The following is an 18378-nucleotide window of genomic DNA, read 5'->3' on the forward strand; positions in this document are numbered from 1 at the left end:
TAAAAAGTCACATTTAGCATAAGGGGAATATTCCTGTCAGTGCTTCAGTTGCACTTGGTTGAAGACACCATCTGTTGTGACACTCAGCCAGCTTGGCATTTAAAATGTCATTTAGGTCGGAAAGCAACTGAGCCTGGATACCGAGGCAGATGTCATCAGCCAAGGTGAACTTCCATAAGTGAAGGAGGTTGCCGATAAAAAGACTGAGTCGCAGAAGCATTTACAGAGCGCCCTGTGGAGGACTGCTGATTTTTCTGCATACGCTTTATTTCCTGTACATGCCTTATGCGATCTACCTTGGAGACGCAGTGTTACAAGAGAGGTCAGTGAAATTCTGCATTTGAAATCCAGCATTTGTGGACAAACGTGGACAAAGAAGGAAGGGGAATTAAATAGGTAGGAAACACATTAAAAAGAAGCAGAGGCTAATAGCGCTAATTGCTCTACCCAGGTTTGTGCCCGTAGGGCGTGTACAGATGAGTGTTAGTAATGAAGCTCTTCAGCAGTGCTGGGGCAAACTTGGTTCTTATGGCCAAATAATCTATCAAGATGAAAATGTTGAAAGAGCCCTTTCCACGTACGCTGCTCAGTATGGCTCAAATTGCTTTTCAGCCGTGCTCAGTGCTTTGTTGACTTAAAGTAAATTAAACATTATCCTTTTTTAATTAGATAGGTTAGGAGATCTCACTAAGTGCTACTTCCTACTAATTTAAAGACTAGAACTAGTTTAAAGCAATTAAAGCTAAAAAACACCACTTTTAAATAATGAATTAATACGGAATTTGATTTGATAAGGAAGCAACTGGGGGTTAAGCAACCCAGTCAGGTGGGGATGAGAAGGAAAAGAAGCCAGCATAGAGCCAGCAGTGCAGCCACTTGGGTGGCTATTAGGGCGCAAAGTACGTTTTTTCTTCTTGACAGGCAATTGCAAGCATATAATATATTCAAAACCCTTCTTAGTTGTCTGTAACAGTGATTTTTATAAGTCAGTGCATTGGGTGTAATTGTCAAGGTGCTGGCAGCGCGGGGCTGCAGGGATGGCCTCTGTGAGGAGAGGACACAGCCGGTTCCGGCCGGCTCCAAGCGACCCACCAACCAACTCTCTTTCAACCGTGAACTCGCAAACTTCACATTTTAGAGCACAGGTTCTGGTACATTTTACTTCTCTACCTCCCCAAAAAAGTGTGCATTCTCAAACTTCCAAAAACCTTTAAAGTCTTGTCACAACAGGACAAACAACCCATGCTGAACCCTTGTCAGAACATCTTCTAAAGAATCTCAATAACACAGAAGCAACAAAAAAGGTTTTGAGACGGGGGCCCTCTGCTTATGGCTGAGTTCCCGCAGGAGGTGAGATGTCATTTGATTACTACAGCCTGACAAGTTCTATATTATGTGTCATACCATGCTGTAATACAGTAATGCATGCATACTCATGCACAAAGAATTTATGAATAAAAACTATAATCCTTGATTGGCCTTATTATTCTAACTTGCCTTATAAATATTTAAAGAGATGGCTTCCTAAAATAGTACATGAATAGTACATTATTTGCCATGCAGAGACTATAACAGGATAATGTTACAGATGAGAATCCCGTATTTCAAATTTATATTTGTATTCTGTTGAATGGTACCAATGTGAGAAGTGACTGTCACAGAAATGGTTATCAAGCTAAAAAGAGTTTGAGAGCTGCTGACAATATGACAAAAAGCCCAATATCTTGATGAGATTAAGATTTGTCATGTATTCTGTCCTCTACCTCTTCCCAATGTTTTCTCACTTGTTTTCCTCCCAATTCAATCAACTAAACCACAGCTGTTATAGGAGGCTTTTATTTTGAACAAAACCAGTGAAAATACAATTTACACTGAAAGCCAAAGCTGAGGCAAGTCACTGTTGTTGTTGTTGTTGCTGTTGTTATTTGCTAGCTGTTGTAGGTGGGATCCACTCTTGTATCTTCTTGCGAGTAGTAGAGTAAGGTACATACTGTCCGGGAGTGCCACTCAGATTGAATTTATGGTTTTCCCAGATAAATTTACGAGCAACTGGTGGATGAGTAGTTGGAGGGTCATCCGTCATTGAATGAAGCCAGCGATGCCTTAAGAGGACAAAGACACATTGTAATGTTATTACGTGATCTGTAACAAGCCTTCCTCCTGACTCCAAGGGTTCTCCTCTGAAGAGACGCTAAGTATTTATTTTGAGGGGGGGGAGGAAATAATTTTAATCCAGTATGACTTTGAATGAGACTACAGGATACTGATTTAAAGTCATTACACAAACATAACTGATAAATAACAGTTCTGCTTCCAAGCAACTGAAAGCACACCTGACTTTGAATTTCCTGTTCCTTCCTACGCGTAGTATTTGGGCAGAGGCTATTTCATTGTGACGTGTTTCTATGGCCTTAACCAGCCAGCCAGGTCAAGACAGGCACTGCAAATGACAAAACACATGAGGTTTTGTTTTGTTGGGTTTTGGGGTTTTTGTTTTGTTTTGAATTACTAGAAGACTACACTGCACAACAATTTCAATACCACCTCCACAGCATTCATGAGGCTACCACTTGGGATATGGATTAATGATGCAGGTTCACCTAAAACAATCATGTAAATGTTTACTGACTGCACAATAAAATGATTGATACCAATCAGTAATGAGGTAATTACCAAGTGATTATAGTGATTATCCTTTACCTATGAACTAAATGTCAATCCTCCCCTGTGCAAACAACATTAATGATTGAGCACAGTATTTTCCATAACAATTTACTGAAACGCTACAGCAGGGATCAACTGAATTGATTTCATCCCATTTCTATTGCAGTGCCCAAAGCCATTTTCAAACCTGAATAACATTTTAATTATCTGCCAGTTTACATGTACTTCACACTGTATGCACAGTTATGACAGAAGTGAGGTTATGACTTTTTTTGCAACCTTATGTATTTTTTACTGAGGTAGAATTAAAGAGGCTTCTGCTAATCAGCTTTTGCCAAAGACTTGACCCCAAAATGAGAAGTCTTCTATTCCAGTTGTTATTAGAAAGCCTAAAAATTGCATCTTCAGCCTTTAGCAACAAATCTGTCATACTTCATTGATACAGCAAAACAAAACCACAATAGAAGTAGTGAGAAATAGACTGAAAAGTATATTCTAAATCTGAAGAGCTCTACAGAAGGTTGATTATCTTTTCAGTCAAATAGCTTCTAGACATTTATTTCAGAAAAAGAAAAACTCACAACTTTGGATATAATTTTAGTACAAAATCTCACTTTAAAAAAGAAAGTGTTCATTTTCTACAAGTACAAAACAAAAACCACAAACAAAAACTACACATTGTAGGACTAAGGACTGCCAGAAAACTGGCTTGAATGCAAAACCAGGTGGAACCATAAGATCCTTTGAAAGTAAGAAGAAAAACCTTGTTTAGAGGTAAAGAATGGCCTCCTATGGGAAAAATCATCCACTTAGAAGTTTCAAAGTTATACATGGGAAGGGGATCCCTCTCTTCCTCCCCCACTCGCCTCGGTAAATCTGGTATCGTTTGAAGTATACATTTCCCACTACTTCAATTAAAAAAAGAAGATTTTGGGTAATTATTTCTGTCTGGAAGAAGGTGGCCCCATAGTACTACTAATCATGATGTGATCTGAGGATACAGGATCAGGCCTTGTTCGATTTTAAACCTGGTATTACCAGCCTCTGAAACACCCTGGCCACATTACACAAAGCTCTGACCTTAGGCGAACACCCTCTCCCAATTCACGCCCGTTCGAAGAATTCTGTGTACTGGCGTGCTTCACACCACCTGAGGTATCACGTGTCCTACGACGGCTAGCATCAAAGTTGGCAGAAACGCTGTAAAACAGCTAACTTGACAGAGGTGGGATCACACGCTCATACCCAACAAGCCGGGTCTCTATTGCTAACACAAAGAAACACACCGTTTGTGGCATGGGAGGAAGGGGAAAAGAAAGGTCCATGTATATTCTGACAATACTGACTTAAGTACTGCATTTCAAAATGCTTCATGGTATCACTCCAGAGGAGTCTTATTTTCAAAACTGCTTACCATAACACATAGAGGCAACATAAACTCACACACCTTCACCTAGTGATGCTTCTGCTAACAGTGGATAGGGATCCTGCAAACAAAACCCTATTTATGTTCCTGTCACCATGCCTCACCGCCCTGCCCTCATGCTCTCCCGAGAGTTGTGCACACCAACAGAACAAACAAAAAATTCTCTTCTCGGACAGAAACGCAGTTACGAAGGCCCTGAAAGACAGGCCGGAGCAGGTGGAGCGCAAGAATTCTATTAAAGCTCAGTCAAAATCAGCTAGATTTCAAGCTTGCATCATGTCTGGCACCTCTTTCGTTACAAGTGTATTTACGTCGTACACTCACTCCTTGAAACATCAGAAAAAAACTCAAGTCAATATTGTGATCATATTTACTCATTTAACTTGGGAGACAGAAAACAGAATAGTTTTATTCTGTCATTTAAACTATTGTTTTGCAGCTTTTCTAAGACTAAATCCATGAAGTCTTTTAAAATACAGTATTTTGGAGTAATTAAAGCATTACTATATTGGCTTTCAGGATTTTCTGAAATTAAAAAAAAAATCAGTATGAAATTAGGCTCAAATTTAAATAGATCAGCAAAAACAATCCTTAAACTCCATTTTCTCACTGGAAAGTAGAAAAATAATTGCTCACCTATAGGACAATTCAGTACAGTCACAGGTACTGAAATGCCTGAAGAGATTTCAAAAGTTTGTTTAGAACTCCATCCACTATTAGGTACACTTATATTTAAGACTTTCAGGGCTTAAGCCTGGTCACAACAGATTCCCCTTAGAAGCCCAACATGTGACTTACAAAAGCATTTTGATTTGCAAAGACTCTGTGCTCTCAAACAAAAGCTCCCACTCTCCACTTATGCAAAATGTGTAAAAACTGAAAACTTTATTTTGGGAAGACTTTCCCCTTGACAACCTTCCTCAAAGAGTCCTTTGAAGCCCTGATGTCTCATAGATTCTACTCCCAGATGCTCAAGAAAAGCTTTTCCTGCACGAGATTGAACAGCACGAATAAAGAGATTTGATGCCTTGCAGATGGCCAGATTTCTATACAAACTCTGCCTATAAATCCAGGCATGGAAAAACAGGATTCAAAAGCAATTAATGACTTAAAACCTACAAAGAAGCACACAATTTACACAGAGCAAAGAAAATAAGGAGGATAGCAGAAGCTCTGAAGAGGCTGAAGCAGCTTCCTGAATCACAGAGCAGAGTCACTACCAAGCAGACTGAGGCTAGCAAAGCCTCTGGACTTTGCCTTGGGTAAACGGCTAAAAGACACCTCAAAGTATCTTCAGCTGCTCTCAAGACTATGTAGAATTTTCTCCCAAGTCAGACAAATATTTAAAAGCAAGGAGATTTCAAACTGAAGCTACAAGGGACCGGAGCCAATTATATGATGTACAAGCTGTCAAACAAGAACTGATGCTATACAAACTCCGTAGCTACTACCATATGTGCATCTGCAAGGTTCAGGCACCATCTACGTAAGTTCAGGATGTTCGCCAACTTCCTAGCATCCAGTTTTTTCAACAAGTTAACAATAATAATAAGACAAAAGAGAAATGAAGATGCATGTTATGGTCAAAGGGCAAAAATTATTTCAGTGCTTTCTCAAGTACTTTAAGTGAATGAGAAATCAGGGATTTAACTTTGACTAGCATAGAAAGAAGCTTTTTTTATTTTAAAGATAGTCTTCACTTGTTATTCCAGGTCTATGTATGGGAAGAAAAGGAAAAAGGGACAAGAAACATGCGTTTATTTGTGTACACATGGGAGAGAACTTTGATTTCTCATGCAAGCTACTATAAGATACCATTGTATAGTAATGAGACAGCACCCCATTCACCAGAAAACACCACACCAGCATTTAATCTAGTTATAAAACTCACAAATTTATTGTGAAGCTACCGAAGGATGGAAATTTTACTCCCCCATTGCTTTTCAGTTCCATCTTTTTGTTTTGTTTTCCCTCACAGGCAGACTTGAAAAGCAGCAGTTTTGGAGGAGAACAGCACATTTCTTTACATTTCTTAGTATGCTGACACTTTAAGTCAGAGATGCTACATTTCGCCCTCCTTCAGCTGTCAAATCAACGAACAAAGAGGATGCAGACTGTTAAACTGAAGTTAAATTTGAAATATTTCATTGTATGAAGTTAACAATCCTGAAGCTCCTTCCAAAAATGTCAGATTTGCACCACAAGGAAATAAACATCCAAGTATGGTACAAACATTGCACATACATAGGACAACGCTGGCAAAAGGAAGCGTCCCTGCAAAAGAAGAAAACTATTCTGAAATTACAGTTCTTTCCCCACAGGACATAACATATTGAAAGAACAAATTAGTTTCCACTAGTTTGTATACGTAAACCAGCTGTCAATTTGGTTTTGCAAAGTATTTGGCCAAAACACAATCCAAATTACATTAAACCAGGTAAATGGTAAACGAGCAGCGTGCAGACAGCCTCAAAAGGCTTTGAATGGGATGCAAGAGAAGCACGCCTCTGGCATCCAGCAGGATATCAGGCCCTGACTTGCATAGACTTTATATGCTCTCAAAAGGAAGCCTTACTCCACAGCATAACCCTGTTGAAAGTAGAAAATTGGGTTCCAAGTTGCCCCCTCTCAGTGGGATCAAGCTGAACCTCCCAGAATCCTCCAAATGCAAACTTGTGCTCTTCCAAATTCCAGCTACAGGAGTATCCTGATCACTGAATAGCACATAGGAGCGCATGACAGGAATAAGCCGGCACATAGGGAACTTCTGCATGAGATGTGAACATAACCTGAAAATCAAGACTGATACAGGTAATTTTGGGGAAAAAAATGCTACTCTCTCCTCTGATCCCAAAGAGATTAAGGACAGGAAGATACTCAGTCCTCTCCCCTCACCTTGTTCCAGTGGAAATAATCAACAAACCATTAGATGTGAGGATCAAAGAATCAAGAAATGCAAGTCTGGAAGGGATTTAGACATTCTGCTTCAGACCCAAGGAAGTATCAGCTACATCCACGTCACTCCCATCAGACAACGGATACGGAATTGCTGTAATAATGGCTTGCTCATCTTCCCAAACCAAGTCATACCAGTGAAGATGAGTAGAATTTTTTAGTGGTAAGGATAGTAATGTCAAATCTGTATCGCTTCGGTAATTTAGAATCATAGAATCATAGAATGTCCTGAGTTGGAAGGGACCCACAAGGATCATCGAGTCCAACTCCTGTCCCTGCATAGGACAACCCCAAAAATCACACCATATGTCTGAGGGCATTGTCCAATTGCTTCTTGAATGTTGTCAGGCTTGGCGCTGTAAACTACCTCCCGGGGAAGCCTGTTCCAGTGCTCCACCACCCTCTGGGTGAAGAACCTTTTTCTAATATCCAACCTAAACCTCCCCTGGCATATCTTCCTGCCGTTCCCTCGGGTCCTATCATTGGTCGTCAGGGAGAAGAGATCAGCGCCTGCCCCTCCTCCTTCCCTTGTGAGGGAGGATACTACGATAAGGTCTCCCTTCAGTCTCCTCTTCTCCAGGCTGAACAGACCAAGTGACTTCAGCCGCTCCTCATACGGCTTCCCCTCTAAACCTTCTACCATCTTTGTGGCTAACTTTAAACCTACTGCTTCCTATTCTACCCATCTATCTGTGAAAGACGGACCTTCTTCCTCAAGAGATTAAATACTTCAAGATTATACCCATGGTCATTTCCTCTCCTTTTTAAGCAACCCCAAATCCTTCCAACTGTCTTCAGAGGTCTGATTGTTCCTGCTGCTCTTCCCTAGGCTTCTTCCACTGGTCAAGCGCTATACCCTATATAAGTCTTCCTGGTAATAAGCAGAAAGGAAGAGTCACTTTGCATGAGCGCAGGCAGTAATTCTTTCTACTTCTCAGGAAGGCACACTTCTTTCTCAGCAGTATTATCATGTGGACTTAATCAACCTGCCATCCCCATAAAAGCCAGATCATCCTGCAGCACTGCTAGTTGCTCTCCTCCTGCACACCATAAAGTAAGAAGCTGCTGGTGCCAGAAGAGCAGGGTCCTGCCCTCCATCTCTACACCCAGCCATATGATTTCACTCCTCCTTTTCCTCTTGTGATCACAAAGTGAGACAATGCAACTTGCCACGTTGCCAAACTTATGAGTGCAGATGATCTGCAGCTGGTAGTAAAATTCAGGAAAAAAGCGGCACTGAGCTCTTTGATTCATCTACCTACATTTTATATCCCTAATATTTCACTTCTCTGTGCAGCCTTTGATTAAGGGGGGGGGGAGCTAACACTGCTTTAAGCGCACTTCCTTACTAACAAACCTGCCCAGAATATTTCACCTAGGCTTCAGCCTGTGATCCAAGCTTGCTTCTACTGGGGCAGGTGGGAGGGTGGATGAAGAGAACTATAATCCCTACAGCCCTTGCCCTAGGAAGAGAAAAAAAACGCACTATTATCAAGAAGTACACATTCAAGATAGCCAGTTTTTACTATGAAAACTCTTTGCTTGTGGAAGTACCCTAACTAGTACTTACAAGCTGCTAAAGGAGTCACATGTTAATCTTAACGCTAACATTTTCTTCCCTGAAACCTTTCAAAAGCTTTTCTACAGAGCGAAAAGTATAAAATATTAAACCTGAAAGTCATTTATCCATATCATCTTCCTGCTTGGTTTTTGATTATTTTTGAGTAAACAAAAAAAAGTTTTGCTTGTAATGAGTGCATCTGTACATAAGTTGTGACTATGCGTGAATGTGAGCACATGCATGAAGCGGCATATGCCAGCTGTACAAAATAGTATCACCTGATGCTCCTGGAGATGATTTGCTAACTGTAGTACTTTTAGGTTGGGAGATAAATGAATGAGGAGCAAAAGGTGATATTGGGCCTCCTAACGTAACAGTAAAATGGAAATGAGCCCAACACACAGCCCAACGATTAGAGCAATTCTGTAATGGAGACATCTATGAAAGCACTGAAGAGAGTGTATACAGGTATTGGCATAAACAGATTTAACTTCTATTGTTCATATGTTCACAGAGCATACCCGATCAGTGTGTTCAAAAATGGAAGTACTAAGTTCCTGCAAACAACATGCTCTGAACAGTAGGAGATGAAACAAGCATTTTGGCTTTTCTAACTATCTAACAGTGTAAAAGATGTCTTTGTGTAGGGAAAAATAATGGTCCCAATATCTCATAAAGCATTACAAGAAGATTAATACTAATCATTCCCAATGCAAGTATTGAGGAAATTTAAAAAAAAAAAAAAATCTAATTAACTTGTCTCCAACAAAGTACATACCAAGACCTTGATTTTGAAGATAAGAAAAGAAACCCAGAGTAACAAGGAGGTTAAGTAACACAACTAAATCCAAATAAACCACAAGCCTACATATTCTGGTATGACAACATTTTAAAAAAGCAACCGTCTCAACTCCCTGTATAGTAGACATATGTCAAAACAACTCTCTTGATTTCCTTCAGATTGTGATTTCAGTATATCCGTTGTCAAAAGACATCACATCAATTATTTCAGAATACTGAAAATATTCAGTAGTTCCTAAAAGCGGTAATACAACATGTTATTACATTAGATGTTTTTTTGTGCTGCTTTTTCCTTTTCCCCAGTATCTGACAGAAGGTAAAGGGAAGCTAAATGAATTGTCATTTTATTTTTTCCAGACAGCTGTTTTCAGAACTTTTCAATATACCAAAATGCTTTTTCCAATTCATCATGCATGATGAGGTCCACCTGATTGTATTTCAACAATCATTTGTATTCCACAATCCTGAAGGCACACGACTGACCACAAAATTACACTTTAAGATGCACAGTGTATTCAACAGAAATATGGGGAAAAACAATCTGTGGTATGACTTATACTGAAAAAAAAGGAAGAAAGAGTTTTTCCTGCACATCTGCCAGTGTTCTCTATACTTCCCAAGAAAATAGTGTAATCAGTAGGATTTTTATAAGAGCACTACAAAATCATTACAAACTAGTTAACATTACTACTTAAAAACAGAAAACCTGAAACCTCTAGGTTAGCCCTGGTCTTAAACCTTGATTTTGTTAAGTGTCATCTTTAGGCATGACAGTTGCAAAATATTTTCTGAAAGTAACACCAGCATAAACAATGTAGTAAAACCTGCTTCCACCTGCAGAGGGTACAACAACATACCCACAAAATGCCCTGCTGAGCCAAATTAACTAAAACTCAGAGTCAAAAATCAGTGTTTAGAAGAAGTATTCAGATCACAACCCAGCTGTTACAATGGTACTGTATATGCTTCGCAGCTGGCCCAAGGATGACAAACTCATCTCACCTTTCCATTTGTTGCAGGAAGGGCTAGTGCTTTAAGAAATAAACATTTTTTACAACTGACAGGACAGATACTATTATACTATGGACCAAATTAATCTCTTTGTTAATAGAAGTAATTTCACACAATCTAATTTATTTCCAACAAATTTCTGGGTGCAAAACCACCACTCATTTCCTGCCTAGTTGCACAACCCCAGTGTTACATCGACAGCAACTTGTACAATATATTAACAGTCTCAATTCAGAAGTCTATGCCATGTTAAAAATTTAAGACAGTATATCACCAGATGAAAAAAATAGAGTCTTGAAAGACAGCATTTATTCCCAGTCACAATACTTCTATTTTTAAAGATGTATCTAAACAGTATAGAATTACAGGTCAGTGATTTAGATGTTTCACAAAGCTAGGATTCCCACATAAGAATAAACATCTAAGGTTGCCATGGGACATACAAATTTATCACCAATTAAAAAACAAACAAACAAACAAACAAACCAAAAAAACTGAACAGTACTGCACACCTAAGTTTCCTGACAAAAATACCTTAGAACACAGGACTGTGTGCCTTTTTGTGCCCCACTGCACTGACCATTCTTAAAAATAATGAAACGGTTACTGTTTCTTCTAGGGCAAGTTTTTCCACATTGATAGGAAAACAAGTTTTTCTACCTCACTAATTTATATGATCTGAACAAGCTACTTAATCCTAGAAACATCCATTTGATACTTGGGAAGAAACCCTTTATTGAGGTTTGTAAAGGTGCAATAAACAACACATAAGCACAAGCAAAGAAAAAAAAAACAAAAACCAAAACAACAAAAACCATACCTCAAAGTAAGGAAAATATTGAAAACTGGCACAGTCTAATAGCGAAAGGATAAAAACTAGAACCAAACAACAGTTATTACGCAGATAACAAGGAACAGCCCCGCACTGGCATGAACATGCTAGTTTTGGAGATTCTAATGTCACTTCTAAAAAACAATGCCATTAAGCTCTTACTGGAGAAGACAGAAAAAAAGCATTAACTGCATTAAACATAATTTTAAGGCTGGGAGAATTTGAAACAAAATTGACTACCTAGACAATCTACCCACGCATTTCTCAAATGTTCTAATGAGAGCCACAGTTCAGGAGTTTAGATAACCAATCTCAGCCTTGGCACAAACATCTATCACAGCAATAAAAAAAAAAAACAGTGTTCACCAATGTTCAGTCTACCCACGCACCTCTTGGTTCATATCACCTTTCACCGCTTTGTGGTGAAATGCTATTCATATTTCTCAAGAATCGGATAGAGATTGTTTTTGCTAGCATACACTGTTAGTTTATCTGGTGTGTGTTTTTTCTGAGTTATTTAGGAAGACAAAAAGAATATTAACAGCTGTGTGGCCAGAGACCTTCTGGAACTCAAGGCTGTACAGAATTATTACTAAAATGCATGAACAGAAAATAAGACCTTAAGAAAAACAGTAGTCAAGTAGCAGTCAACATACAGAGCACCCTGGCCCTTTGCTGTTCATCATCTCGTAGAGTATCAATGTAGATCAACTGAAACAGTTATGCTGTTAATGGCTGTGGATTAAGGAATGTTGTTCCACCATTGTCTTATGTTCTTCAGGTTCTTGTCTAGAATGGATAATAAAAATATTTTTTCTACCTAAAAATATTTTTTCTACCTCTGGCTGCTCAATGCTATTGTAGGCTTTGCCAAACCATTAAGATGGAACCACAACTAATTAGGAAAATTGGAGGACTGGCTTGACCTGCTCAATCTGGCTGGCAAAATGCTTTTCTCATTCCAAGAAGCAGTGAGTGCAGCTGTCAGGACAGTGAGCAATATAACATTACGAATGCAGTTCAAAATTAAAAGTAACCAGCCTGAAATCTTCTGGCCTTGTATAAGATAGCTGTGTCCAAGAAAACTTTATTACCATAAAATTGTTTTGCCTTTTTTTTTTTTTTTTAATCTTGTGCTTTGTAATACAAGAAAATATACAGGCAATTACACAACTGGTATCCCTCTACATTATTAAGCTAAATGGTTTACCATTCGGGGGGCACCATACTTCCATCAACTTCCCAAAATGTATTTTTGCCATTCATTTCATTAGTATAGATGACCCATCTGTGTCGACCTTAAATAAACAAACAGAAATATCGTATTAGCTCAAAAAAATAAATTATTTTCATATAAAGGAAAGAATTCATGAAAACACAAGGAAAAGTATTTTGACTAAAAGTATCTATCATTATGGGCATTTATTTCAAAGTCAGTACAGCTTTTATTTTTCTAAGTCTTCTGTACTTCCATTGTTACGGTATTTTTATATGGCTGAATCTAACGCTTTCACGAGGAAGCAAGTATTAGCTATTGTATAAGTAACCAGAAGCAGGAACTTACAAAATTTTCAGGCAGAGAAACAGGTTTGGGGACTTTTTTTCCCCATTAGGAGGAGTCTTTCCCAAAAGGCCATTGCCATTAGTAACCTAAGATTAAACTAAGTTTCACCCATATAAAACTACCAAGCAATGTTTACCAGCAACTGCTTTCCCCAGGTACGCTACAAGTTAACCTACAGTAGGCAGAGCTTGGCCTAACCAGCATGTCAATTGCTTACATGTCACCTTCGTTGTTTTAGGTGCTACCTCTTTAAGTACTCTACAAATGTTATTTAAAATCCCATCACTTAAGGTATTAGAAGTTTAAGCTAACACGTGTTTCTTTGCCCTGAAGTGATCATATAAGTAAATACAGCTGTGAGGCAGGTTTAAAGGCAGTTCTCTTTCTTCCCCTACCTGTTAAACTATTGGCTTTTAGGTCAAGGACCAAATTCAGCTCTTGACCACATTATCATGTAGGCGTCATACCTACATAGACAGCATCTGACTGGCTTATATTTCTCTCATATTTATTATTTCAGATTGACTATGTTTGCAAATGAATTGAGGGAAGCAGTAGAGAGACAGAAGATATCAAAGCATTTCTATGAGCCCCCTCTCTAAGATGCACACAAGTCAAGCGTGAGGCAGTCAGGTAGGCAACAAGTTCTCTTTCACTAGCAGAAACTACACAAGCTGCACGAAGTTGGACAGTCAGCCAGGAGGCATCCACATTAACACACGTACCAAAGAAGTTTCTTTTGTCTTCATAGTATTTGTTTCCATATTTGTCAATTCCTATCAGCGTACCAGTCTTCAAATCATTCACCCTGTGAATTCCCAAAATAACAGTTTCAGTTGACATCATCTTAGAATGAAGTTGCGATAGAGGTTTCTTGGGGGTGGTAAAAATCTGTCATGAAAATATGTAAAGCTACTCAGAAAACTATTCAAGCTTAAGGACTGCAAAACATAATCACCAATTCCTGCAACTAATGTCAGCGTGCCTTTACTGTGCACCCCACTGACAGGATAATAAAAGTCATACCAAAAGGCTTTTGGGGGCTATTATTTATTTAAAAGCTCTTTATAGTGGAAGATAAAGCAACTCTGCAATACTGCACAATTTAACACCCACAAAACCTTATATACTGTGGGAGTCCCAGAGACACATGTTAATTCACTTAGTTGAAGATGTTACCATCCTTCTCAACTGTTACTACTGTTTCAGCTTGAATTGCCACGGAAAGTGGTCAGCACTGAAGCAGCTTAAGAGATCTCACATCTCTGTGTGGGCCCTAACCTCCCAGAGAGGAACGGTAGTATTTTAAGCCATTGTAGCTGCTTGCCAAGGAAATGCATGCTAAACCCTAAATTACAATTGTGACTTTCTAGCTTTTGTATAATTGTGAAAGATGCAAGCATTTACCCTGCTACTCTGGGAGACTCTACACTAACCCAGGTAAGGTATATACCAGTTTCAACTCTTTATACAGAACATATTGTAACATTACTGTACACATCAATATTGCAACCGAACCTATGATTTACATTCTATTGATAAAACCTTAAAATTACTGAAGTGCTCTTTTCCCCCTACATCTGCATCTTTGCTTTCCTTTTTACTGACATTTATCCCAGGCAGAATCACATAAGGAAAAATCTACTCTCAAAGGTTTTAGTTATTTGTAGGACTATACGCACTCTCAGCTCAGTCCCAAGTGACAGAAGGGATGTGCACATGCATGCTTCCTTAGCTGGGAGCTTGACTATATAACCCACAGATAAAGTTTTTTTGTTTTCTTCTCTGCCAGGATGCATGAAAGCGATAATCACTCCACCAAGTACTCATTTGAAACCTCTGTGGTCCCAGGCAGAAAGATTCTCTGACACAGCTCTCCTCTGCCAAAGAAACACTCAAAGATCTCTGGCTCATCTATCCAAGCCTGGGCTCCCAGCTTCAGAAACAGAAGAGCCATTTCACTGCTGCTCACCCTTCCTTCTTCCCCTCCCTTTCTTTTAAGGGTTCTTATGCCCTTGTCCTGACGTCATGCCCAAAATACTGACAGCAAACACTAAGAGGTATTTATGGCTTCCAGAGGACATTTTCCAGCCAATTTCACAGAGTCTTGAGTAACGAGAATGTTTCCAGGCACATAAGCTCTTAATAATTTGACTTCTACTGCATAAAACCTGTTCCAGCAGCCTCAGTGGGAAACATATAGAGAAAAGCAGGGAAATTCAGAATAAAACCCTTGCAGAGAAAGAGTCTCCTGACTTGGGTAAATAATTTTTCCAAGTTACCAGTAAGTACTTCTTAAACACATCAATTGTTGTAAGAAAGATACACCTTGATTATTCTTCCTTGAGCTAGGATGGAAGATTCAATGGGTTGAAAGGTGAAGGGGAGGCAGCAGCTATGTTTGTGTTTGGTACGGTTATGAGGATCAGGTGTGATTCTCCACCTAGCAGACCTCTCTCCTAACTTTAGTCTTCTGAGAGAAAAAAAAGAGAGCACTGCTTCCAGTCTTGCCTGCTCCCTTTTTCTGCATGGTGGAAAGGTGTCAACACAGGCTGTGATCTTTGACTCACAAAAGCTCCCTGACAAGACCTTCATTAAGATGTGCTTAGGAAGAGGCACTCTGGTGAAACCTCATACTCAAACTCTTCTACGCTTTTATTTCCCCAGCTCCATTTCTTCTTGAGAACTGCCAGTGTAATAGCTACACCCTTAGAAGGGAAACAGTGGAGAAGAAAACTTGGGGGGATGACAGATAATAATAACAGTAAAATACTAGCCAGGGAAATCATATATTGTCTTAACTTACACCACTTAACAGCTTGAAATTTCCCTCTAAAATGCTGTGCAAGAGGAAGGTCTATCTGAGCTGCTTTCTACAGTGGAGCCAGAGAAGCCAGAAGCTGCCTGTCACCACAGCTAGGAGGAATACAAAGTTGAGACCTCCCAAAAGTCAAGCTGACTTCAGAAAGAGCATACAATATTGTGCCACAAAACAAATGAGAAAATCCCTTAAAATGTATAATAATTGTAAAAGGAGCAATACATTGACTGACAGGAAGAAGACAACATGCTCAGCTGAAAGAAGAACTACAGAGCTGCTGAAGGTTACTGGTGAAGTTCCACAAAGAATGTTGATGTTAGTAGCCTTATTTAATACTTTACAGGGTTCCTGACCAAAACAAAACAGAAACCACACCCCCAAAAAGCACAGGGGTCTGACAGATTATGGTATTACCATACAGAGGAAGGTCACATTATCGTACAGGAGGTTTTATACTGTCTTCAAAGGCTGGAGTGATACCACCAGCATGAAATTCAATAGCATGAAGGTCATAGCACAAGGTGATGCACCTGGAGACTAATAAGAACTGAAGCACTGTATGTGTAATCCCAAGGAAAACATCTGGATGCCACAAGGCAATAACGAGCTGCCAATTAAGTGACATGTGGGGGAAAAAAAAAAAAAAGACAAGCTGATTCTAGGATGTACCAGATGAACTGAGCTGTCTTCAGTGAACAAAGCAAGCACTAAAGCCACTGTATAAAAATACTGATGAGGCCTGATCAGCAACAGTGTAAAATGTTATGTTTCACTGTTCAAAACAAATCAATTTAAACGACAAGAAATAACACAAAAAAGGCTGTTATAACTGGAAAAAAAGAGTCTTCAAGAAGGCTCAGAAAGCTTGGCTTGTTTATTCTAGCATAAGAGAGCCCTTGATATATGGCAGGGAACTTTACCTCTTTGAATCCTCCCTATCCCATACTCCTGACTTCCCGCTATTTATTAAAAAAAGGCTTTCTGGCTATGTGGTCAGGCCTACAATATTCACTGTACCCTCAAGAAATGTTCTATTACTTTTCCAAGACCAGCTACAAAGATAACAGAGGTTACTGACACTGCCAAAACTGGATTATGTACCATTCAGACTTCCACCTGACACTTCATCAAGGATTTGAATGAAAAAAGAGTACCACAGTAAATCTGCAGCTCCTCATATTTGGGAAGGAGCTTCAAGCAGGCTGTATCACAATTCAAAACACTCTTTGCAAGGTAGAGACGAGATGGGGGGGGGGGGGGGGGAAGAGGAGAAAGTTTAATGTGGACGAGTGCAAGGTTCTGCGCTTGGGGAACAAAGTACACAGACACGACTGGAAACACAGGCTGTGACTAATTCTGCAGAAGATGCCGCTGGAGCTGGAGGGCATCCAAAGCTGAGCACAGGTCAACGGTGGCAACCCGCTGCCAAAGAGGCAGACGGCCAGTTTGAAGCGTTACAAGAATTACAGCTGGCAAGGCAGATGAACTGATTCTCTGCTTTACACCGCAGGACTTCAGCAGAAGCACGGCTTTCAGATTTGCGCACCGGACCGTTCAAGAAAGGCACCGCCAGCCGGCGGCGAGGCAGAGCGGGCACCGCCAGCCGGCGGCGAGGCAGAGCGGGCAGCCGGCGGCCCAGCGCGACGGCGGTCCGCAGGAGCACGGGAGGCGGCTGCAGCAGCGCGGGGCACCACCGCGGCGGGCACGGCTGTGGCAACAGGACTCGGGAGGACTGAAGCTGGACACCGGGAAAACCCGCCCGGGCAATACCGGCAGTTCAGCACCGAGGAACCTACTAAGATGCCTGAAGAAGGGAAAACAACCGCCGGAGCCTGCCTGACCACAGCATCCGCCGCCGGCTGGGCTGGGGGCCGTACCGCCCCAGCACACCGCCCCTCGGGGGAGCACACGGGGCGCTGCCCGGAGCGGCCTCCTCCTGCGGCCCGGCCCCGCACACCGCCCGGCGTGAGGCAGGGCCCGCCGACCACCCCGGCGCTGCGGTAAGCGGCGGCGGCCGCCCCGCCTCGTCCCCCCGCCCCCGCCAACCCCGCTTCGTGCGGGGCAGGGCGCCCGCGGCCCGGCCGCGGCCCGCCAAGGTGACCCTGCGGGGCGGCGAGGCGGGAGCGGGGAGCCCCCCGCCGCCTGCTCCGGGCGCGCGGGGCGCCCCGTTACCTCAGCAGCTGCCAAAGGGCTCCGCGGACGCCGCCGTGGCCGCCGAGGTGCTTCAGCGCCCGCTTCACCAGCTGCACGTACTCCGCCATCTTGGGGCGGCGCCGCCCGTTCCCGGCACCGCCCCGCGGCCCGGCCCCTTCGCCGGGACAGCGCCGCCTCGTCCGCCTGGCGCCCGGGCGAGGGCGGCAAGGCCGAGGCGGCGTTGCACCGTCCGCCATTTGCTTGGTGGTTGCCCAAGGCCGCCGGCGGGACGGGATGCGGCTGCGGGTGGCTGCCCGGGCCGCCGAGGCTCGGCCGGTTGGATGCGGCCTCTGGGGCCGTCCAGGCCCGCGGCCGGCTTGGAGCAGGCCGCCGTGGCTCTCGGTGGCCTGCCCCTGAGAACGGGCAAGGAGGGAGATTTACTGCCCTCCGGGCAGCTCGGTGCTGCCCTGCCCGGCTGCCGAGTACGTTACTGCTGATCCTGCCTCAGCCTCGCAAATGGCTCTTCAGCCTTCCCTCCTGCTCTGTCATCCTCTCCGATGAGGAATACGGCTCCGTCGTCCTCATTAACTCTCCTGCAGATAGATGGAGG

The 18378-nt window shown here is 41.8% G+C and overlaps 1 protein-coding gene across 1 annotated transcript; it reads right to left on the reverse strand.

Annotated features, from left to right (window-relative positions):
- Positions 1-1820: 1820 nt before the first annotated feature.
- On the reverse strand, positions 1821-17953 carry NDUFA12 (NADH:ubiquinone oxidoreductase subunit A12). Its single transcript, XM_087767623.1, has 4 exons — positions 17808-17953; positions 13540-13622; positions 12461-12548; positions 1821-2102 (listed from the first exon to the last, which is right to left on the reverse strand). Exons 1-4 carry the CDS (start codon positions 17894-17896, stop codon positions 1922-1924), a joined length of 441 nt encoding a protein of 146 aa, XP_087623749.1. The 5' UTR covers positions 17897-17953; the 3' UTR covers positions 1821-1921.
- Positions 17954-18378: the final 425 nt, after the last annotated feature.

Source organism: Nipponia nippon, unplaced genomic scaffold (genome assembly GCF_047370975.1).
Source record: "Nipponia nippon isolate SJK-2023a ecotype South Korea unplaced genomic scaffold, ASM4737097v1 scaffold_3, whole genome shotgun sequence".
NCBI classification, from domain to species: Eukaryota; Metazoa; Chordata; class Aves; order Pelecaniformes; family Threskiornithidae; genus Nipponia; species Nipponia nippon.

Excerpts from the sequence above, each read along its gene's own strand:
- NDUFA12 (XM_087767623.1), bottom strand. The coding sequence starts at position 17,896 with ATGGCGGAGTACGTGCAGCTGGTGAAGCGGGCGCTGAAGCACCTCGGC. Across the intron at positions 13,623-17,807 it reads GCCCTTTGGCAGCTGCTGAG|GGTGAATGATTTGAAGACTG; the intron begins GTAACGGGGCGC and ends GGGAATTCACAG. Across the intron at positions 2,103-12,460 it reads AGTATGGTGCCCCCCGAATG|GCATCGCTGGCTTCATTCAA; the intron begins GTAAACCATTTA and ends TGTCCTCTTAAG.